The 24,542-nt window shown below is 42.8% G+C and overlaps 1 protein-coding gene and 1 long non-coding RNA gene across 5 annotated transcripts in view; one reads left to right on the top strand and one right to left on the bottom strand.

Moving 5' to 3' along the window:
* The window catches only part of LOC311515378, a 110,343-nt gene extending 91,284 nt beyond the window's left edge, over positions 1–19,059 (top strand). Inside the window, exons 3-6 of one of the 2 annotated variants that reach the window (XR_014710121.1) lie at positions 11,466–11,642; positions 11,923–12,002; positions 15,513–15,880; positions 18,054–19,059. This is a non-coding gene — a long non-coding RNA (uncharacterized lncRNA). The remainder of the gene's footprint in view (positions 1–11,465; positions 11,643–11,922; positions 12,003–15,512; positions 15,881–18,053) is intronic. The other variant, XR_014710122.1, reaches the window with a different exon arrangement.
* XRCC2 (X-ray repair cross complementing 2) overlaps positions 1–20,955 on the bottom strand; it is a 28,022-nt gene extending 7,067 nt beyond the window's left edge. Inside the window, exons 1-4 of one of the 3 annotated variants that reach the window (XM_084618371.1) lie at positions 20,280–20,955; positions 19,845–19,946; positions 12,900–12,981; positions 10,474–10,934 (exon numbers count right to left, since the gene is read on the bottom strand). In XM_084618371.1, the coding sequence (XP_084474497.1) occupies positions 10,891–10,934; positions 12,900–12,981; positions 19,845–19,946; positions 20,280–20,408 (357 nt within the window). In that variant the 5' untranslated portion in view covers positions 20,409–20,955 and the 3' untranslated portion in view covers positions 10,474–10,890. Of the gene's footprint in view, positions 1–10,473; positions 10,935–12,899; positions 12,982–19,844; positions 19,947–20,279 lie in introns of those variants that run through there. The other 2 variants (XM_084618369.1, XM_084618370.1) reach the window with 2 other exon arrangements.
* Between the last annotated feature and the right edge of the window lie 3,587 nt (positions 20,956–24,542).

The following is a 24,542-nucleotide window of genomic DNA, read 5'->3' as shown; positions in this document are numbered from 1 at the left end:
GGGAGCTATCCAGAGAAAGCTGTGAAGTGGATAGAGACAGTTTTGCTATGGCAAAAGACACTGTAGAGAAAGACAATGAGGAGTCCGGTGGCACCTTAAAGACTAACAGATTTATTTGGGCATAAAAAACCCACTTCTTCAGATGCATGGAATGAAAATTACAGATGCAGGCATTATTATACTGACACATGAAGAAAAGGGAGTTACCTTTCAAGTGGAGAACCAGTGCTGACAGGGCCAATTCAATCAGGGTGGATGTGGTCCACTTCCAATAATTGATGAGGTGGTGTCAATACCAAGAGAGGAGAAGTTGCTTTTGTAGTGAGCCAATCACTCCCAGTCCCTATTCAAGCCCAAAAAAATTTGCAAATGAATTTTAGTTCTGCAATTTCTCTTTGAAGTCTGTTTTTGAAGTTTTTTTGTTGAAGTATGGCTACTTTTAAATCTGTTACAGAATGTCCAGGGAGATTGAAGTGTTCTCCTACTGGCTTTTAAATGTTACCATTCTTGATGTCTGACTTGTGTCCATTTATTCTTTTACATAGAGACTGTTCGGTTTGGCCAACGAACATGGCAGAGGGGCACTGCTGGCACATGATGGCATATATCACATGAGTAGATGTGCAGGTGAATGAGTCCCTGATGGTGTGGCTGATGTGGATGGATCCTCTGATGGTGTCGCTGGAGTAGATATGGGGACAGAGTAGGCAACGGGGTTTGTTACAGGGATTGGTTCCTGGGTTAGTGTTTCTGTGGTGTGGTGTGTAGTTGCTGGTGAGTATTTGCCTCAGATTGGGGGGGCTGTCTGTAAGCAAGGACTGGCGTGCCTCCCAAGGTCTGTGAGAGTGAGGGATTGTTTTTCAGGATAGATTGTTGATCATTGATGATGTGCTGGAGAGGTTTTACCTGGGGGCTGTACGTAATGGCCAGTGGTGTTGTTATTTTCCTTATTGGGCCTGTACTGTAGTAAGTGACTTCTGGGTACCCATCCCGCTCTGTCAATCTGTTTCCTCACTCCCTCAGGTGGGTATTGTAGTTTTAAGAATGTTTGATAAAGATCTTGTAGGTGTTTGTCTGAGGGATTAGAGCAAATTCGGTTGTATCCTAGGGCTTGGCCGTAGACAATGGATTGTGGGATGTGTCCTGGATGGAAGCTGAAGGCATGTAGGCAAGTATAGCGGTCAGTAGGTTTCCAGTATAGGGTGGTGTTTATGTGACCATCACTTATTTGCATTGTAGTGTCCAGGAAGTAGCTCTCTTGTGTGGACTGGTCCAGGCTGAGGTTGACGGTGAGGTGGAAATTGTTGAAATTCAGGTGGAATTCTTCAAGGGCCTCCTTCCTGTGGGTCCATATGATGAAGATGTCATCAATGTAGTGCAAGTAGAGTAGGGGCGCTAGGGAACGAGAGCTGAGGAAGAGTTGTTCTAAGTCAGCCATAAAAATGCTGGCATACTGTGGGGCCACGTGGGTACCCTTAGCAGTGCCGCTGACTTGAAGGTATAAGTTGTCCCTACATCTGAAATGGTTCTGGGTGAGGACAAAGTCACAAAGCTCAGCCACCAGGTGTGCCGTGGCCTCCAAGGCAACTCCTGGAGGGTAATACAGAAGCAGAATGCTCTGCTGCAGTGCGTGCTGCTAGTGGACACACAAACAATCTAGCGCCCTCAACCAGGACCCAGCCATGTTTTGCAGCCATTGGACAATACCAGGTACTGGGAACACCATCATAAATTCCCTGCTGTACCCCCACTGCCATGCTCCCAGATGCCATTTATTTCCCTATCCCAAGCTCATGGCAGCAAGAACAATTACACCTGGGAGCCCAGCTCTTTCGAGCCATCTAACAGCCCCAAACCTTTGAGCCCTGACACTCGACATCAGAAGGGAGTAGAACAAGAAGAGGCAGAGGCAGGATGTTTACTCACCTATGAATTGGAGCCTCTCTGCTCCCACATGTTATTGTGTGCTGCCCTCCAATGCACTGCCTCATTTTAAAGCTGTGTTTCATTGTTGTTCTAATTAAAGGTTTATTTCTGGTTGTAACATACTGAACTTTAGTTTAATTAAAAAAGGATATTCAGAAAGAGTCTGCAATGAATGGTTCACAGAAAAACCGTACATTTTGCATAAGTATAAAGATACAGATGTAAGACAAAATAAGGAGTGGCATGATGTTCCACTTCTATCACCCATAAAAGACACTGAAGTCCTAATAAACCATTCCTCCCCACTCCCCAGAGTAACAGCTAGATTACATCTGCACAAATTCAGGCTTGAGACTCAAAGGAAGAGCAATAGGCATCCCTGACAGTATTGCCCAGGCTGTTTCCATTTTCTAGTCGACGCCTTGCTGGATGCTCAAACTGCTAAACAAGTCTCCACACCTCAGCCTCCCACCCATCGTTAAGCCTTTCTCCCTTACTCTCACAAATTCTGTGCAAAATACTACATGCAGCTATAATTTTAGGCAAGGTTTTTTCTGAGGCTTCCAACTTATTCCACAAACAGCACCACCTTCCTTATAGACAGCCAAATGCACACTCCTCTGTCATTCTGCAACTTCTGAGGCTATAGTTAAGCAGTTCATTCCTTTTGTCCAAGTGGTCTGTGAACAGCTTCACTAGCCAGGGAAGCAGAGGATAAGCTGGGTCTCCCAGGATAACCAAACCAACCTCCACTCCATTATTTTCCTCTGTGATCTTGGGGGCAACGTCTCCTTTATTCATTAAGGTCAACGGAGCTGAGTTCTAAAAGATTCAAGCATTGTGGACCCTTCCAGACCATTCCACATTTCTGTTATGAACCTGCCATGGTGGTCAATTAGGCCTTGGAGCACCATGGAGAAATACTCCTTTCTGTTTGTAAACTCAGAGCCCTGGTGTGTGGGGGCAAACATTACAAATATGGGTCCCATCAACTGGCACAATATAGTTTGGGAACCCCATGTATGCATAAGAACATAAGAATGGCCATGCTGGATCAGACCAATGGTATCCTGTATTCCAACAGTGGCCAATGCCAGGTGCTTCGCAACGAATGAACAGAACAGGCAATCATTGAGTGACCCATTCCCCATCGTGCGAAGCCATCAATAATCTCCTGAGCATTACCAAGCTTTATAACCTGGTGCAACAGTACCTGACCTTATGCATGGCACCACACACCTGCATGACAGGGAGACTGACTGTTGGGGCCACTATGCTGAATTCATTGGCTATGGACTGGTAACGTTAAGGGTGGCCAGCTTCCTGATAGCACCAGTGACCCACCTCTCAAATGATCTGTGTTACCACATGTTGGTACACTGCCACTGCAGCTCCAGCACTAGTTCAGCACAGATCTGAAAGAAGGTTACCTTTCCCATTCTGAAAGTCTTTTGCCACTGCTGGTCACCCCAGGTCTGCAGAATGATCCTTTCTTGCCAATCAACACTGGATTCCCAAGTCTAGAAACGATGCTGCACCATGTGAAGCTGCTCCAGAAAGAGCTGATTTCTTGCAGTTGATTGTTGTCATCTTCCTCATCCTCCATCTTCTGCTGACACTGCTGTTGCTACTGGAGGAGCTGCTACTGCCGCCACATCATCTGCTCAGTGGTGCAGTCGGTGAAGTCCAAAGCCAAAGCCTCCCAGCTCCAACAGCTCAAAAAAAGCCCAAACAGCCTCTGCATATTTGGGGTTGCCACCAAACCTGCAAGATGCATTGCTGGTGCATGCTGACCAACAGACTACAATTTAAAATGATGCTAGCTTGCCCAGACAGAGAGGAAGCATGGGGTGGAGACAGCAGAATCATGGGATACTCTGAATTTCTCCCCAGGTCCTAATATTCCACTGGCTTCCTTTATTCATCACACAATGTGCAGTGAGAAAAATCCCAGAATGCACATAGGTCAGCAACGAAGCAAAGGACCATGGGATACCATCCTAGAATGCCACATGCTTAGTATGCACCAAACCCCAGCCATGTATACGTAATGATGCAAACTGAAAAAAGGCACAGCTATCCTGAGTGCATGCTATTAGTATGGCGTACTAGTTGGTGTGCAAACTGAGTGCAAAGTAACCCTCCCCCCATATAGACAAGGACTTAGTGTTAAAGAAATTGCTATTGATGAAAGACTGGCAACTGGACGACACTGACTGGCAGCACTTCTGTCATTACAGGTGGATAGGGCTTGAAGAGGAGGCTGCTACATAAAAGACTAAGACTGTACTGCTATTTCTGATAACTATACAAAGAAAAAATAAAAATGGAGATAACACAGTGAAGAAAAAACATGTTAGATGTCACTGTCATGTTTAGACATGTCTATTTTTGTAGCATCGACAGGCTTGTAGTGTTTCAGGTATGGAATGTGCTTGTTCCCCTTCACTAGCTAGCGACGTGTACCTGTGACTGACAACGGGAATGTCAGCTGATTACCATGCCTCAGTGCAGGGGACTGGACTAGATAAGTTAACAAGGTCCCTTCCAGTCCTACATTTCTATGATTTATTACATATTTTCTCAGACAGTGCTTGCAATATGAAACTGCATCTTTTGGGAAGATGGAATTGCAGACTGCATGGGAGCTAGGAAGCTACTCTTCTGCCATCTGAGGTGGGGATTTTTCTTTTTGCGGGCAGATGCAACCTACTTGGAAAATTCTGCTTCATCCACAATTGAAATAATTAAAAACACACTACTGAATGCAAGGAAGTGTTAAAAAGACAAACTAGTAAGTATAACCCATTGCTAGGGAGGTGTTTCTTTTGTCAGATACACATACAGGACACCTAAAAATTCAGTCTTACATCAGAGGAAGATAAAAGTTAACTTATTTATTAATTGCTCTCTTTTTCATTTTAGAAAGCTACTATTCTCTCTTTATGGTGTATGCTAATTCCATGTAGGGCTTCACACATTATGGTAAAAGCATGTGCAGTAAGGTGGACATTTAACTGCTCTACTCTGGCAGAATTAGAATTGCACAATTGTAACTGCAGTAAGCTTTGCATTTCCATGACCTAGGCAAGTGTAAATGGGGTAAGAGCTTTCCAGAGGAAGGCAAGAGCAGAGAATTAATTGCAGCTTTGTTCCAATATGTTCGTGCCTGTCTGAGTTAATAGGGTTTTTCAAGTCATTACTCAACTTTTATAGGCTATTATTGTTCACAAGTATACAGACTATAATGGAGAAGTTGGGACAAGGGAAGAAGCAGTGAATTGAGACTCTTGCTTCACATACCGGAAGTGTTAGAGGTAATTTACACATGATGTGACAGTTCTATCCACTTCAGCCGTACATGGAAACTCTCTCTCCATAATACATAAATATGTGAAATTCAGCAGACTCTTTTCAAACTGGAGTTCTATTTTCCTCAATTTTTGATGTTTCCAAAATTATACGGAGGGGTCTGGGCAGCAGTCAGGGTTTATTTGTTTGCGCTGAATACCCCTTGCTAGACTAAGGGCAAGGACTATTCAGTATATTAAATAATTCCTTACTTTCCCCTCCTATTCAAAGTTTGCAATATTTAACACTGCTACTTTCAGGCATCTGTTATTCTGTTGTGTCATATATACTGTGCTGAAGACATGATAACTATCTCAGAACGCTGTTACAATATGAACCCGGCACAAAGAAGTCCTTTCAAATATGCTGGGTGGTGTCATTTCCTCCAGCTCCTTCTCTAAGCCTTTGAAATATTTTAGAACAAATTTGTCTTCTCCTGAAAAGTGCTTTCCAAAATATATGTTCGGTCCTGCCATTGGCTTCTGCACAAGACTTCCATTGCCTTCAATGGCAATTTTGAATGTCGCTCTGTTACTGGATTTGTCAATTAAATATTAAGAGTTGTTTCATCCATCTCTGAAGTGAAATATAGCTTGTTCAAAAAGCATACAATAATGCTACACAATGGTTTAGTTGAGGTAGGGGATAGCATTGTTTCACTGTTCTCAATGGTGAGTTTAAGAAAATTACAAGTTATTCTATGAAGTAAATATTTGGTTTTGTCAGTTTAAAAGATGTTTTCCTCTGGGTTTTTATGTGTGTTTTCATATAAAGTTACCTTCTGTAAAGCCCTGCTCTGGGGGAAGAGTTCTCACCAAGCATTGGGGACCATTGTGATCTGATAAATGCTTCCAAAAAGTTTAATTACGTAAAAATGGTAAGTTACATGAAAATCTATTCTAAAAGTTTCTCCAAGGGTTTATTCATTTTAATCTAAGGACAAGACACCTTATTTAAACTCCCTCTAAAGTTTGTTGGATACAGTTAGGTATGACTTATGTCTGAATTGGACTTTGAAGTTAACATCCATTCTCTCAAAAGAAGTACACTTTGGACTGTAAAAAAAACTTGAAGGAGCAGGGAACTTCTGGGCCTTTGTGATTATCAAAGAGGCTGCCCGCAATAAGAACCACTGTGTAATGAGAGCCCTTTATAGCAAAATTTTTAAATTTAGATTTTCACAAAGTTAGTGACTGAGCTGCTACGGTAAGATAAGAGGAGGAAGTTCACCCTTGCGGATCAGAGCAGGCAAACCATGACACAACAGAGGAAGGAGAACCGGCTGACAACTGAACTTACAAAAAATCTTTGACAAAGTCTCTCACAAGAGGCTGTTAAGGAAACAAAGTAATAAATATTAATACTCCCTAATACCACCTGTTATATTTTTGTCAGTAGATCTCAAAGTGCCGTAAAAGAGGGGAAATAACTATGGGATAAGAAGTACTGTACTGTCATAGACTAAGATACAGATCAGGAATAAATGGCCAGTTTAATATGGAAGGAGGTTAACAGAAGGTTTCCATATTACGACTGGGGATGCCTAATATTTACTAATAGTCGCAAAATACATGAACAGCAACATGAAAAAATGTGCTGATGGCATGGCAAAGTTTCCAGATGACACAAAATTTATTAGATTAATCAAGACTAGAGATTAAGGCCCTATCAGAGCTAGGTGAATGAGCAGCCTGGTGTCAGATGAAATTCAGTATTGTTGAATTCAAGTTGATGCATACTGTAAAGAATACCCTGGACTATTCACAAGTACAAATTGGTTCTAATTAGCTGTAATCATACAGAAAAAGATCTGGGTGTCACTGTGAACAGGTCAACAAAAATGTTTGTTCAAACTGCAATAGACCTAGAAAAAGCAAACCTATACAGGATGAAGCCACACTGAAGCCACTACAGTTACGTCTACACAGCACTGCAAGCCTACAGTTAGTGAGACTCGAGTCAGCTGACTCATGTCAGGGAACTCTGGGCGTGAGCATCTACACTGCGTTTTAAACCTAGGCTAAGGATTTTTGGGCCCCTGCTTGAACCTAGAACTCTGGCATCCACACTGCAGTGCACAGAGCTGAATCAAAGTAACCCTATATCAGAGTTTCTATCGGCCCCCCACCCAGTGTCGACACTTCAGCCCTACAAACGTGTTGTACTATGTGAAAACTCTACTGACCATCCTGCTTCCTAACTGTAATGGTGCTATTGATGGGACTCAGGTGCCCATACGGAGCATGAGTCCATAAACTGCATAATTAGCTGCTTTGGTGGGTGTCTCAGTAGAATGGCTGCAGTTTGAGAAGGCTTTATAGCAAGCTACCGACTCACCTGAGAATTGGGCTCTCCACCTCTAGACTGAGTCACAGTGGCAGGAAAATGCCCATGTGCACAGGTTCTGAGGATTATTAGGACATCAGTCTCCAGGCTTGTCAAACTATTCAAGTCTTAATTTTTAAAATGGGATGTTCAATGAAGGTGTTTTTGTTTGGTTGTCTTTATATTTATTTTTGTCCGTTTGTTTTGAAGTTTGACATAAAATGTGGGTTTCAGAGGAAACCCCCCCCCTTCCCTCAGCCTCATTCCTGCCTCCACTGCACCCTGGAAGACAGGGATAAGGGATTCCCGGAAGGCTATGGGGAAGTTTTTGGGCTGGTTCTCACTCACCGCCCTCACAGTTCATGCTGCCCGGGTGCCTCTGCACACACAGATCTAGGGAGGGCAGGGGGCCCGGGAGCAAGGACCAGAGACCGGGGTGGGACCAAGAGGCTGCCCTGCAAGGAAGGGGAGCAGCAGAGCTGGGGGAGGGATGACTCCCAATATCCCGGTGGCCAGGAGTTACCTCCTGCCTGTCAGCTTTGCTCCCTGTTCTAGGCAAGCTCCGCACAGCAGCAAGGAGGAGCTGGAACAGGAAGACAGTAATGGTGCTTTCGGCCACTGCACTGGCTGCCTGCAGCACTCCTCTCTGCTGCTCTGGGATACATCCAGAGGACTTCTGGGACCTGCAGGGTCCTGGGACCCTAGGTCCAAGCCCTAGGGTAGCACAATTGGTGTGTGCATGCAAAGGGAGTTAGGCTTGAGCCCAGGCTCGAACCCGGGCTTACATTGCTGTGTAGACATACCCTCAAATGCTATTATATAAATAGATGGGATGTCCTCACATAAAATACTGTGCTTAGTTCTAGCCATCCTATCTCAGAAAGCACACGGTAGAAATGATGTCTTAAGTTTTACTAATTAGCAAATGCTGGTAGAACTATTCCATTGCACTGCAGCCCAGTTTAGACAATTCTAGTCAGGTTATTATCACACTTAGCGCTAGTGGTGGTGATGTGTATTATACTATAGGTAAGGCTACAAGTCTTTCACGGAGGTCACGGATTCCATGACTTTCCAGGATCTCCATGACTTCTGCATTGGCCAGTGCAGCTGACCCCAGGGCCAGCTGCATCAGCCACTGCTCAGACGGCCTGGGGCCAGCAGTTTGTCCCATGGGGCTGCCCCAGAGCAGTGACGCTCCGGGCTGCCCCCTGCCCGGAGCATCAGCGATGGGGCCCTAGACTGTCCCCTGCCCGGAGCAGCAGTGACAGGGCCCCGGGCTGTCCCCCACAGAGCAGCATCAGCGTCCGTTGGAGCACTCCCGCCCCCCAACCCAGCACCTAAGATTTAGTTAGGGATATTTATAGTACAAGCCATGGACAGGTCAGGGGCTGTGACTTTTTGTTTCTTGCCCGTGACTTGTCCATGACTTTTACTAAAAATACTCGTGACTCAATTGTAGCCTTAACTGTTGCAGGCTTAGGCTGTTACAGCTTTCACACTATCAGATGCTTTGTGACAATGATAGGTTAGTCATTTAGGAAATTGGGCAGAGGATGTCACTATTCTTTACTTTTTGCAAGTGAGGGTAGGGGGAGGAAATGTTTACTTCAAATTAATTTTGGGTGTCATATTAGAGCTGAAAATCGGAGCTGTACATTTACACCCACACCTAAGTTTGATATTCAAAGGTGGTAAGGAGAAACTTGATTGGCAGTAGTGGAAGATTATTTTTAAAGCTCATGCCATTTCTACTACTTAGGAATACAGTAAAATATTATGTAATGTGCTGATGTATCCTTAAAGGCACAATTCCCTCATGATTAGGAACAGTGGCTGGAATATCATTACAGCTCCAAATGTTCGTTGCTTCTATTTTACAATGCTCTGACTATACATTATGAATATTTGGTTGCCTATAATGGAATCATGTATAATTTATTTAAACATGACAGTACATATTGTTCTGTTTCATATACAATGAAAACAGGAAAAAGCATAGCTAATTTAATAAAATGCTAAAAATAAATAAATTTTTCTGCGAAGATGCTTATGAAATAATTCACTTATAAGGCATGGTAACATGGCCAAGACAACTTACAAAAATGAAACTAATTAAAGTGAGAGGACTAATATAAAATTAGATTTTCATCAGGGGTTTAAACCAGCATAGCTAGAAATAAAGATCAAAACAACAAGTATATGGGCTCAGGTAAGTAAAAATGACTTGCAGGACTCTTTTAAATGAACTTGTAATATTAAGGGTTTGCATAACAAAATTAATTGAGGTCAAAATCTGTACTAGTTTACATCCTGTGCAACTCCACTTCTGTGAAGGTCATATTTGGCCCTACCTACAAATTTAAGATTGGTATTATTTTGGTTCGCATCCAGAGAAAAGAAAAGGGCATCAAGAAATAGTCCCAGCTAAATCTCCATTTGGGACTTTGCACTCAAGAAGTAAAGAAGAGACTGAAAAGTCATTGGGTTTTTTTGTGTTTGTTTTAAAAAGAAATAAGTTATCCTTTCTGCAAACCCTACAGAGCATTATTTAGAGTACTTATCAATTTCACTAGTTGGGTTTTATTACTATTATGGAGTAAAAAAGCAGTCCTGAGCAGAGAAACTTCACTAATGTGAATTAGCCTTATTGTGAAAGTGTCCAAACGTCTCTGAACCAAATGGTATCACCTGTATGAGAGTTTGCTGGTGCAGGAAGCTGGAACAGGCACCCAAAAAAGCAGCTGTTACAGTGAATCTGTTTAATGCTTTCACACTGAAAATGATAACTGCAAAATTAAATTCTTGGACTCAGTTTAATATTTGTTTCATCTTTCAACAAAAATAAATGTTGAGAAGATGGATATTACATACACTGATACAGTACAAGTCCATATACTGATAAAGTACAAACAGGAATTGCAAAAACCATTGGATACATTTTAATTTAGGTTATGAATTCATACACTGAATACTGATGTAGGTGAGGGGGAGCCACGCATACATAGAGAAAATCTGTGCCCTCCCTACCCTCAAGCCACCTCAAAGAAGGACCTTTTGAAATACAGTTGGTTCAAAAGCTTTCCATGAATTCTTTCATTCAATTTTAAGCTGCCGTATTTCCCCAATTATGATCCAGCCACTCCATTTCTGATATCCCTAAAATAAACATGCAATATGGCTGCAACAACTGCTGTAAGATCATACTGGGTTTATGCTTTCTTTCATGCTACCCACTATCATGGAACAGTCTTCCTGAGCTGATACTCAAGGCCATTACCCTCTTCCTCATTCAAATTCCTCCTGTTGATCTCCCAGTTCTTCCGCAAAGCCTAAAAGAAATTAGTCTTCTAAATCATCTACTTATTTTTTCATCTTTAAAAACAACAAAAATCTTTTTTAATCATGTTGTGCTCTACCCTTCATATGGTCTTACTGATGTTGCCTTGTTCTCCCAACTAGCCACCACCTTTGTTCCATTGAGTTTGAAAGTACCTTGGGGGCATGGATCACATATTTTTAGACACGTAGTCTAAATGCTATAAATACACAAATGCTCCACACTTAATCTCTTTTTAGACTGTACACACTTTCTTTTTCTCAGTCATCATGATTCTTTTTATTGCCATTCTGTTATTTGTTCTAATTCTTCCTATACTTATAGTAATTTGGAGGAATCAGAAGTGTACACAATGAGTCAGATGCAGTTGCACCAGGGTCATATAGAGAGGCACTACTGCCTCTCTAATTTGACATTAAATTCCCTCAAGCAAACATAACAGCAATGTCTTTTTAGTTTAACATATTTATTGCTTTCCAGATAGTGGTCCCCAAATCGACATGTATGGTGTTTATTTTCATAGGTTTCATAGATTCTAAGGTCAGAAGGGACCACTGTGATCATCTAGTCTGAACTCCTATACAACTCTGGCCATAAGACCCTGAATTAATTCCTGTTTGAACTACAGCATATCTTTTAGAAGAATTTCCAATCAGGATTTAAAAATCGCCAGCAATAAGAGATTGCACCATAGCCCCAGGTAAGCAGTTCCACTGGTTAATTACCCTCACTGTTAAAAGTTTGTGCCTTATTTTGAGACTCAATTTGTCTAGCTACAATTTCTGGCCATTTGATCTTGTTATATTTTTGTCTGCTAGATCAAACAGCCTTGTATTATCATATTTCTGTATCCCATACTTACAGACTGTGATCAAGTCACCCCTTAATCTTTTTTTGTAAAACTAAATAAATTGAGCTCTTTGAGTCTTTCACTATAAGGCATATCTTTCAATCCTTCAACTGTTCTTGTGGCTCTCCAGTTTACCAACATCGTTCCTGAATTGGACATCAGGACAGACACAACAGTTCAGCAGCAGTTGCACCAGTGCCAAATATAGAGGTAATATAACTTCCCTATTCCTACTAGAGATTCCCTTGTTCCTGCACCCAAGGATTGCATTAGCCCTTTGGCCACAATATTGCCCCTGGAACTCATGATCAGTTGCTTTCCATTGTTACCTCCAAGTCTTTTTCAGAGCCACTGCTTCCAAGGATAGCATGGCCTTTGATCCTACATGGATGACTTTACATTTGGCCATATCAAAAAGTATGTTATTTGCTTGTGTAACGCCGAGAGACCCTGGTCGTCAGTGGGCAGGATTGAACCGGGGACCTCTGGAGCTTAGTGCATGAGCCTCTACTGCATGAGCAAAAAGCCAACTGGCTGTTAGCTAAGGCTGTAGAGCAGACTCATTTAACTCTCTCTCTTTAAGTGGTCTTAGTACCACTAGATGGGACAGAACACTACACCCAGGTGTGTGGGTTACACTTGCACCCAGTTTACTAAGCAATCCAGATTGCTCTGTATTAGTGACCTGTCCTCTTCATTATTAGCAATTCCCCCATTCTTTGTGTCATCTATAATTTTATATTTTCCTTCAGGTCACTGATAAAAATACTAAATAGCGCAAGACCCACTAGTAGCACACCCAGTCAAAGATGATTCCCCTTTTACAATTATATTTTCAGACCTACCAGTTAGCCAGTTTTCAATCCATTAAATGTGTGTCATGTTGATGTACCATTCCAGTCTCATAATCAAAATGTTTTACAGTACCAGTAATAAGTTAAATGCCTTACAGAAGTCTAAGTATATTATGTCAACATTTAGTCTCTCCCTGAATTCAGGATTTTATATCTATTTGCATGCTTGAGGTAACCTGACAGACATAAACTTACTTTGATACTGTACAGTTTTGTAAGATCTCACACACACACACAATTTTTTTTTTTTTACCATGAATGGGAAATCCTTCATCTGCAAACAGACAAGGTTCAAGATTTTTCAGAGAACTTCTGCCCTCAAGTCGTGCAAGTAGCTTTAAAAAAAAAAAGATAAAAAGACATTGTGTTAACTAAAAATAATGGGTCATGGGAATTAAGTTTATAAGATACAACAGAACCATAGAATTTAGTGTGTTTTCAATGATAGCTCTGTCAACAGAATAATTTGATTTTAAAATGCCTTTCTGCATACACGTGGCAAGCTCAGAGATTGGACAGTACAGTAACAGACGTTGACTTTCTATCTCTCCTAGCAACGAGCACCAGGATTCCATGGCGATAAGTGCCATGTAAGAACCTGTATTTACAAAACCATAAGAATGAGCTACTGGCAGATAAAAACTGCTGCAAGAATGGATGTCTTTGAAATATGGAAATGTTGCCATTTTATAGGATGAAAGGAAAGATGGTCCCTTTGTAACAGCCATCAGACAGTGACTTCAAACTAGTGATCTGGAGGGCAAAGGCTGTATTCAGTCTCCTGAGTCATCCAGTCCCTCAGCTCATATATAAGTAAAAGCGTCTTACATATTTCAACTTACATTAGATGTGGGACTCTGATGGGCTACAGATCCTATCACCTCACCATCACTTGTTCAAACACAGGCTGGTAGTGATCAAAAGTCATTACACGATGGCTGTTCAACAGCCTTTGTAAGGCAAGTGGGTGTTCTTGGGCCAGTTCTTAAATGGACAGGTGTCCACATTGCCAGCTATAGTGCCATTTGTTGTCTCAACAAAGAGGCCAACAATTCAAGAAATAAACACTTTACCCACTGTTAGAAATGTCCTTCCATACATGGATTAAAGCACATTGGCAAAAAAGCTTGTACTGCTGCCAGAGTATACATCCTGAAGACAGAGCACTTCAGTCTTCATGACCATCCATAAGCTCTAAATTAATGATTTTTAGAATAAAATAAATTCTGTACAAGTGCATCAAATCTCTCTCCTAGCCACATCCTTAGGGCACTCAGCACATAACTTCCCAGCACACATTTCCCCCTCCTCCACACTATATTTGATGGACAACTTTTCCTCTGAATCTCCTTGCTATTGTCAATTTAAATTATTTAAAAATCAATTGTCTGTGTTTTTGTTTAATGGTAGTATAAAAACTCTAAGTGATGCTTAAATTGCTTCAAGAGGTTATGATGTGAGTCCAAGTAAGACACTTCCACGGACATTGTACCATTCCCTTCCATTAATAAAATGTCAATGTGTTTGCCTTTGTAACTGTTCTGTTCAGGTGTGTTGATAACAGTCTTGTGAGATGCTCATTAAAAGTAGAATAAAAACACTTTAACAGACATTATACTGGATCCATGATTCATGCATTTGTTCACTGCATGAAATATTTGTATAATACATGTTATATCCATAGTTACAGTTTAGCGATATGCATCTGAGGAAGTGAGCTGTAGCTCACGAAAGCTTATGCTCTAATAAATTGGTTAGTCTCTAAGGTGCCACAAGTCCTCCTTTTCTTTTTGCAAATACAGACTAACACGGCTGCTACTCTGAAACCAGTTTAGCGACACTGCAACTTGTTACACTGAAAAAATATTATAGTATTCTGTATAATCAGGATCAGGGAAGAGACTGAATATAACTTGCTCATTTCCTGTGCTGTTGCTGTTCCCTCGTGCTTATGGAGTCTCTCCCTCCTATGTTTATGTTCTCTCCATTCTCATCATCCTGCACTGCATCCTTCCCCTTTGTGAGTCTGGAGTCCCCTTCTGGTCTTTGCTTACCTGCTTTCTCTGAACCATGACTTTTACTGCTCCACTGTGGTTAATATGATGGCAGCCAAGTGAAATTTACCAGAATATCAGGATATGCAAGAACTCTAAAGAGTGTTTTAACACATTTTACATAGCTGTGAGACATTTTCATAGCAAATGGTTCATATTTACAAATGTCATACATTTTATATACATCCAGAAGATACCATTAGTCATTGAAAAGGTTAGATTGTTATCCTGCTATCTAGCCTCTTTCTCCTTACATTCTTTTGCTGCTACTTACTAGACAAAACACTCAGTCTACTTCGTTCTGCAAGTCAAATAAAGTTTACTGCAAATTTTACATAACAGTGTGACTGGGAACAGTAATATTATATGAATATCTGTTTTAGAGATCCAAGTCTTGCAAGATCATGGGATGCTTTACTTTGATGCTTAAGAAGTCCTCAGCCATCAGGAGACACAGGCTGTCCAGCTGAGACATTATGAATATATTTAAGACTTTTGAATAAACAGCCTTGCCTCTGAGATGATAAATTATTAGATTTTAGCTAAGTATGGTTTTCGAAGGCAAAGTTCCAATTGTGTTACCCTCCTTCAACCTAAAAAAAGGCATAAAGCGGGAGCAGCAAATAGATGCGTTTCTGTATTAGTGTTTATTAAAACATTATTAAAAGTTTAAGACTCATTTAAATCCAGAACACAAAGTGTGTTTAGGGCTCCCACAGCATCCTCAGAACCACTATGATATAATTAATTATTGCATTACATTACAGTGATGCTAACTCTCATGATTTTTCTTTTTTTTTGGTGAATGACAGGATTTTGGCTGGGCCTGGAGCCTGTCTTGAGATGATGTGAGAAGCTCCACCCTTTATGCAAATTTGAACCCTGCCTGGGGGAACCTCCTCTGATTTGCTGCGTGCCTCACTTGCCTGCCTCCTCGGGCAAAGTAATCAATCAGAGCTGCTATAGCCAGAGCGCTCTCTCTCTCCCTCCCGTCAGCAACCTGAAGTCATTCTCATGGGGGAGCGCAAGAGACTGAAGGAGCCCAGCAGCTCTGCTCCCTATACCTCCGCTCTTTTGAGCAAAGGGGAAAGCTCCTATGCTCCTCCCCCTCACACCCAGCCTGGGAAGGGGCAGAAGAAGATTCTGTTACAGCTCCTCTTCACCCCAGGGTGGAGCAGAGGTGAGGCTGTGGGGGCTGAACTGATGGGTTGTCGAGGGATGAGTTGAACTGATGTGGGGGAAGAACTGATGCAGGGACAGACAGGACAAGATAGATTTGGACAGTGGGGTGCAGAATTAATTACTGGAGAAATGATGTGGAGATGTGGGTGTGAGAGCTCCTGCTATGGAGGTCAAAATCACCTTACCCAAGAATTTTGGAAGAGTGAGAAATAAAATCTCTCACACGCACTGTGGATGGGCAAGGGGAGTTAAAAAACAAAACAAAACAAGACAGATCAAAACCTACCACAATGTAATCTTTTACAAAAAAAATTTTTTTGGAGTCTGACTTATGATTTTTGATCTTCTGAGGTTGGCAATACTGCATTTATTTATCACAGCACTGCTCATCCACTATTCTGAAGTTCCTTGTACTAGAATGCCCCTCAACATGAATAGGGGAAGACTTAAGTATGTTTTGAGATGTTCTTGCTTTAAAGCAGGGGTGGGCGACCTGAGCCTGAGAAGGAGCCAGAATCTATCAATGTACATTGCCAAAGAGCCACAGTAATACGTCAGCAGCCCCCCCATCAGCTCTCGCCCCCAAGTGCCTCCCACCCACTGGCAGCCCCGCCAGTCAGAACTTCTTGCCTGCCGCAATCAGCTGTTTCGCATGCGCAGGAGGATCTGTGGGGGAGGAAGGCATGGCAGGCACAGGGGAAGGGGCATGGGCCTTGGGAGAAGGGGTAGACAGGACCTGGGGCAGAGCAGGGGGTTGAGCAGTGATCACCCCCTGGCACACTGGAAAGTTAGTATCTGTAGCTCCAGCCGCAGAGTCAGCGCCTATGCAAGGAGCTGCATATTAACCTCTGAAGAGCCACACGCGGCTCCGGAGCCACATGTTGGCCACCCCTGCTTAAAAGGGTATAACTCAATCTTAATGTTTAGCTGGTATAGTGTTCAAGTTTTTCTTTCTTTTAAAAAAAGGAAGGTCTATGACATTTGGTAGTGTTCAAACTGAAATTATTCCCTACTTTTTAAACAGAACACACTTTATTGGAAAACTTAGTAGCATGGATGGTTCAACAACTCTCCTGATACAAATTAAGACAAAATTATATTCAATTAGCTCAGCGGTTTTGCATGGGCAAGAAAATTCAGTTTAGAATCTATAACTGAGATTTTCAGACCAGCGCAGGATTTAGCCACACAGCTTAAAAGAAATGGAAGATGTGAGGCTAAGTCCTTTGTACGGCTCTACAAATATAAGGTACCCTGCTATGATGGCTGAACATAGGCACCACTTAAAATTTCAGAGTAACAGCCGTGTTAGTCTGTATTCACAAAAAGAAAAGGAGTACTTGTGGCACCTTAGAGACTAACCAATTTATTTGAGCATAAGCTTTCGTGAGCTACGTCCGATGAAGTGAGCTGTAGCTCATGAAAGCTTATGCTCAAATAAATTGGTTAGTCTCTAAGGTGCCACAAGTACTCCTTTTCTTTTCACTTAAAATTTACCTGCCATATCACTGCATCAAAGATTACCTTAATATGCATTTGCTAGTTTGTATTGACTTGTGTTGAAATCATGTAATTGTTTTTTTTTTTTTTAAGTTTACGTACATTATGAAAACTATAAAAACAAGTGTGTCTTAGAACTAATGGCTCCTTGGAATCTCAAGAGAATACGAAGTGTGCTGGAAACCTGCCTTCTGCTTTGCAGGTTCCTACGGTTTTACAATGCTCTGCAAACGTGTACATATAGTTGTTCACATTTAGAGTTAGCTGCTGAATGCTAAGGTAATATAAGCAGTCTGACTACTTGATACAGCATTAATTCAAAAAAAGTGCCATTTCAGTACCAGCTAAATGTGCATCATTTTTTTTTTTTAATCCATACTCTTCACCTCCCCAATTTTCATTTTAGAATAGCAAATACTTTCTGTATAGGGCATTTCCTGGGGATTATTTAGTAGTTCTTGATTGCTCCAGCTCCTTTCATCCAGTCATTAGTCCTCAGAAAATATCTGATCATTATAGCTTAAATATGAACCTGTGGTTATATGAACTGAATGCTTACACATTTGATTGAAAATACCTATAGGTGCTTATCTTGAGCATTGAACAGATTATTCACAATTCATTGATGACAATGTACCTGTGTTTCTATGAAACTTATGTTTTCTCCCTAGTTTTGAAGCAGAATCTCCACAGACACTTGCTTTGTTTGTATCATGCTGTGCACCGTGGGATTTCCTGGCAGGATCAACAAACAACTTTGCAACAAACTCTGTGAAAGGTCTGTCCACATTACACTTAATGATGCTGAAGCAAAACTATGTTCAGATAAGACACAAGAGAGGAGACCTTACCATCTGTGGTTGTTAAAGATCTATTGAACTTTTCACAAGAGCTGGGACTACCTAGTCTGGCATAGGCAGTTTTTAACATTTTTAACAGTTCTTCTGTATATGGTAAAATATCTGTAGCGATCAAAGGATCAGACTGCAATAACAGAAATCACTTGCTTCTACCTTCTGTTGTGAATGGCTTAAATAACCAGTTAACACAGCACTGCTAAAGAAAGTAACTGAACAGAAAAAACTGGAAAAGATACAGCAACATCTGGTCACTATTGAGATTGGCATGCCATAATTTAATTATGGGTGCTTACTTCTTCCTTTACATAACTTTTACCTTTTTTCCACAAAATGATTACCTTCCAGTACTTTTCTGTGTGTATCTACCTTAGTAAGAGAGTACCCTAGGTGCGTTTTCAATACATTTCTGAATAACTGCACTTTACATTCTATCACAGTGGATCTTTTCATGTGATTATTGGTATGTAGAAAATAGGGGTCCCTGTGGACAAAAGACATCTGTCCATGTGGCATAAGCTTCACGACAGGGGCCTTAAACTGTAAGTTTGCTGAGGAAGGGGCAGTGGGAAAATTTTTCAAAAATGTCAAAATTACTTAGGAGCCTCAGTCCCATTGAAAGTTAATGGTACTTCAATGGAATTCAAAGAGTTTTTCTTATGTCTTCTGGGAAATACTCAGCACATTTTTGGGTGCCATTCAATAATATGCAACATTTCTAAGTAATATATGCTATACAGGGCACCATCAGATAGTGATTAAAAGTGTTAAGAGACCAACTGGTCAAAAAAAATGAGTGAGACATTTTTACCTTTCACAAGCTATTTGCTTAATAAAAATTCACTGACTCTCTTTGACAACCTTCACCTCTTACAGCTTCCATTGTCACTCCATTTTTACTAAACTCATTTTATGAGATTTTTGAAGAATTATTTGTTTGGCACAGAATTTTTTTACTTACAAGCTACACAACATTTTACAAGGAAGTGTTGCTGCAAGATTTAAAGATTTCCAGAGCATCCTTAGGGTCACAAGGTCAGAGAAAGAGGGTGGGTGGTGGGAGGGCAGAGAAAAACTGGATAAAGAATTAAAGAAACATAACCCTTGTTGCTATGAGCAAAACTTTGCAGGGCAATTTTAAAATCTTCCAAGTTTTTAAAAAAGTGCTTAAGTGGCTACAATTCATCTCTACCTTCATGACCATTCAGGTGAACAACAGTCTCTCCAGGTTTATTGTGAGGCCCTGTCTACACTATAAAAATAGGTCTGTTTAACTATGTCACCCAAAGGTGTGAAAAATCCAACCCCTTGAGGGATGCAGTTAAGACAACCTAGCCCCCCCTCCACCCATGTAGCCAGCGCGAGGTTGACGGAAGAATTCTTCTGTCTACCTACCACGTTTTGGGGAGATGGACTACTGAAGTTCTACAAGTGTAGACAAGTCCCATGCACTGGTTAGTATCAGTGCACACGGCGGGGGTGGGGGGGGGGGAAATACGGGCCCTGATTCAGCAGTTCACCGTATTCAGCAAAGTGTTTAAACATTTGCCTAATTCTAGGCACATACTTAAGTCCCACTGGCCTCCACGGGAATTAAGCACATACTTCAACGCTTGGCGGCGCGGCTGGAGCGGCCACGGGCGCATCTTTCCGGCGGGCCGCCAGCCCTTGGGACGCAGCCCCGCCGCCTCCGGGCCAGGATGCCGTCTGCAGCGAGGAGAAACGGACGTGCCAGCGGGCAGAGACGGCGGCCGGGAGCTCCTCGGTTCCCCCCCCCCCAGCCGGCAGCACCCACAGCCTAGGCTTCCAACGTGTCCGTGTCCTCCCCGCCCCAGGGGAACCCCTGCCGGCCGGCCGGCCATGGTGCTGCGAGGGGCGGCGCGACACCACCCGCGACAGACAGGCCGGCCCGGCCCGGCCCGGCCCGGCCCACAGGCCACGCCCGTGCTGCGCTACTCCGAGCCCCGCGTGGGGGCGGTGCAGGGGAGGCCAGGCCCGGGGCGCGGCGCTCCCAGGCAGGGGAAGGGGTCGCTGCCTCACCTGAGTGCCCGACTCCGCCTTCCGGAACCCGTCACTCATAGCGCTGAGGAGGGGGTGGGGACCGGGCCCAGCACCAGCAGCGCCTCCCGCCCAACCGCCTACTCGTCGCACATGCGCAGTGTACCACATCCCCGCGGGCGCACTTCGCCACCCTAGACGGGCACGACCCACCCTGCGGGGGCGGAGGGGGAAAGCTGATGCTGCGCATGCGCGGTGTCGCAGTATTTTGTTCTCTTGCGGTTGTGCCTGACGCGATTGGGTGGGTTCCCTGGGCAGCTCAGCACGCGGGAGCTCCAGGGTGGGGTTAAGGTTGTTATGGGGAGGGGTTAATTACCCACCTTGAATGGTCCTCGCTCTATTTAAATTATCTTCTGTCATCATCAGAGGCCAGTAATGTTAAGGGGGGAGATGTTTAATTTATTATTTGGTGGCCAGAGTGAAATACTTACATGTGAAATAGAAACAGTGGGCCAAAAGCAGCTCTGACAAAGTGCGTGCAACTCCCACTGAAGGCAATTATATCAGGCAGGAATTTAGGGTAACATTTTAAAATGTCAGGTTTCAGAGTAGCAGCCGTGTTAGTCTGTATTCGCAAAAAGAAAAGGAGTACTTGTGGCACCTTAGAGACTAACCAATTTATTAGAGCATAAGGTAGAGCTCACTTCATCGGATGCATACAGTGGAAAATACAGAATGCATCCGATGAAGTGAGCTGTAGCTCACGAAAGCTTATGCTCAAATAAATTTGTTAGTCTCTAAGGTGCCACAAGTCCTCCTTTAAATTTTAAAATGTGGGACTCTAACACCATACTTATCTGGCACGTTCCATGTGAAGATCTCAGAGCACTTTGCAAACATTACTGACTTAATCCTGACAACATCCTGGAAAAGTATGACTATCATTACCTGACAGGTGAATTCTGAGAAACAAGGGCATTGTCTAATAAAATTAATGGCACACATTGAATGAGACAGGAAATAGTTCTCCATGTGGCATATAGCTTTTGCCTGTGGAATTCACTCCTGCAACAAGTCAGACTCAAGTCATTTCTATAGCTGATTTTGAAAAGGGCCTGGAAATTTTTACAAGCCATAATATTTGTCTTGGAATTATGTAGGCTAAAATGGGGTATACATATGCTTTAGGGCATAAACTGATCACTGCAGGGATCTGAAAGGATGTCCAGGGAACTATGTACATTATGGAGATTTTTCTGTGCCTTCACCAGAAGCTATGGGCAGGATACTGTACCAGACTTGAAGGGCCAATTTTATGATCTAGAATGACCCATCTTTTGTGGCTGTGTAGCTCCAGTTGTGAGAGAGGATAGACTGTAGGGAGACATGGGAAGCTCATCTGTAAGACCTCTCCTTACACTGGTGCAAAAAGGGTGGAAATAATAGCAAGATCATTCATCGTATCTACCTTTCAGTGGGTGCTAATTCAGAGTCCAGCGATGATACTTTAAATGCCGGTGCACTCTAAAAAGTACCTAGTTTGAGTTGACGTAGTTCTGTTTAAACAGAAATACTTTAACATGGTCTAGGTACCTTTTAGAGCACACCAGCAGGGTCTACACAGGGCACTTAGAACACAACACTTTAGAACATTCTACAATTTACACCCCTCCAGTCCCGACACAGACTAGTGGGGGTCACTGAAGGTTAGCATTACAGGGGGTAGGACCAGCGTGGGTGGTGGGCTTTCACTCCCTCTCTCGGTCTCTGCTGGCTGGGGCTTTGAGGCTCAGTGCTGCAGTGAAGGACATGGAGCAGCTGGAGGAGGCCTTGTGGAACAGGGCAGGAGGAGGTTATGAAAGAGAGAGGGAATGCGAAAGAGGGAGAAGACAAAGAAGAGGATCCTGGGAAGGAGGTATAGGCCTGGGACTGGCAAAAGTTAATTAAGGGCTGTACATGATATAGGAGGGCAATTTGCCTAGGGTCAATCCTCCCCTTCTCCGGGTTTGGGGTAGGGTGGTGCCATGGGAGCAAGCAGGCATGTTTTGTTTCTGCTACACCCCCTTTGCCCCAAAAGTTCATCATCCACCACTGAGCCAGAGGGCACCGGAGATGCATGAATTAAGATGGATTGGCCTTTAATAATACATGGTGGGACTGCGATCAGGCACAATTGGTTTCATTTTCCCAAAGAAAGGCTCATCTTTCCCAAGTTTGGGAAACCGTTGTAAGGAATAGAACTTCAAGAACTGTGATGACTGTGTGTCATAAATATAAAGGGAAGGGTAAACCCCTTTAAAATCCCTCCTGGCCAGAGGAAAAATCCTCTCACCTATAAAGGGTTAAGAAGCTAAAGGCAACCTCACTGGCACCTGACCAAAATGGCCAATGACGAGACAAGATACCTTCAAAAGCTGGGAGGAGGGAGAAAAACAAAGGGTCTGTGTCTGTCTGTATGATGCTTTTGCTGGGGACAGAACAGGAATGGAGTCTTAGAACTTAGTAAGTAATCTAGCTAGGTATGTGTTAGATTATGATTTCTTTAAATGGCTGAGAAAATAGCTGTGCTGAATAGAATGAATATTCCTGTCTGTGTGTCTTTTTGTAACTTAAGGTTTTGCCTAGAGGGATTCTCTATGTTTTGAATCTAATTACCCTGTAAGGTATTTATCATCCTGATTTTACAGAGATGATTCTTTTTTACTTCTATTAAAAGTCTTCTTGTAAGGAAACTGAATGCTTTTTCATTGTTCTAAGATCCAAGGGTTTGGGTCTGTGGTCACCTATGCAAATTGGTGAGGATTTTTACCAAACCTTCCCCGGGAAGTGGGGTGCAAGGGTTGGGAGGATTTTGGGAGGAAAGACGTGTCCAAACTACGTTTTTTCAGGAACCCAGATAAAGTTTGGTGGTGGCAGTGGAAGTCCAAGGGTAAAATAGTTTGTACCTTGGGGAAGTTTTAACCTAAGCTGGTAAAAGTAAGCTTAGGAGGTTTTCATGAAGGTCCCTACATCTGTACCCTAGAGTTCAGAGTGGGGAAGGAACCTTGAAACTGTGTCTGGAATGTTCTGTGTGGCAGAGTCCAACAGGCGTGTTAGTTGTAAGAAATTGTACTTGGAAATTGGTTGGAGGATGAACCTACGTCGAGAACTACATCAACTGAATGAATTTTGTTGTTATTTCGTTCTTAGTTTAATCACTGCAGTAATTTAAAAAAGCCTGATTGTGTTATTTGGATCCAGAGACATAGACTATACTATGAAAACACCACTTGTCTCAAACCCCACCTCTAGCCCACCATACTTCACTGGGGTTCTGTAGGAGCTTTTTCTCCTTTCATGTCTGTAAAGTGTCATGCTAACCTATGACATTAAATAAATAAGAATTATAAACAGATGGAATATTACAATATAGTGTTGACTGGGTACCACAGCTGAGGGGAAGCCAGTTGTCCAAGCCCAAAACAGAATAAAATGTAATGTTAAATTCATCTGTGAAGTGAATCCTATCTTCTGTTCCTTGATGCATTCAGCACATAGCGTTTGACTCACTGTAGCAGGTCAGTCTGAAAGCCAGCTGGCCTAGTGGTCAAGCCGTGACTCCACAGTTCTTTTCAGTCTCTCCGCTTTTGAGGAGGGGCCTGCTGGATTGTATACAGCAAGTCTCAGCCCCTCCTGTTTGTTTCCTCTTCTCCTCTTGGGGCTCTGCAATGACAAAGGGAGTGGGGGAAGGTTCTACCGGGTCCCAGCCCAGGGCATTAAAGAGGTGTGGCAGTGTCCAGACCACCTGTTGGTTTACCCCAAGTTATACTTCCCCCTGGGTCTTGTCCTATCGGGCTCCAGCTCCTCCCTTTGGAGCATGGTCACAGTTTTAGTAGTAGCAGTTTAGCCTGCCCGATAGGGTAACGTCCTGTTTTTTGAGGCCTCTCGTGAGTGCCCACCTCTGAAGGGAGACCACTGCTTCCATAGTGGTCTTATCAGAGCCATAGTCACTCTGCCCCTAGCTCCATGCTTCAACCTCAATTCTATCCCCTGGCTGCCAGTGCACTTTTAAACTCTCTCTCTATCCAGAGCATGCCTCACAGCTGCTCCCTAGCTTAGTACTGGCCTATGCCTTGCTTTGGGTTAGTGTGGGGTTTGTAAACCTCATCACACACCCTCCCCTTCAGCTCTGGGCAGACGTGCTGAGAGAACCCTCCTCATCTCATGAAAAGAATTGCATTTTATGGTCCTTGCTGGTTTGATATAGCACTTCAACGTAGTATGGCTGGAGAGACAAATACCACTGCATGACTTGGGAGTTGGTGA

Source organism: Lepidochelys olivacea, assembly GCF_965140295.1.
Source record: "Lepidochelys olivacea isolate rLepOli2 genome assembly, chromosome: 2".
NCBI classification, from domain to species: domain Eukaryota; kingdom Metazoa; phylum Chordata; order Testudines; family Cheloniidae; genus Lepidochelys; species Lepidochelys olivacea.
Note: the sequence above shows the minus strand (reverse complement) of the source record. Positions and strands in the feature narration are given on the sequence as shown.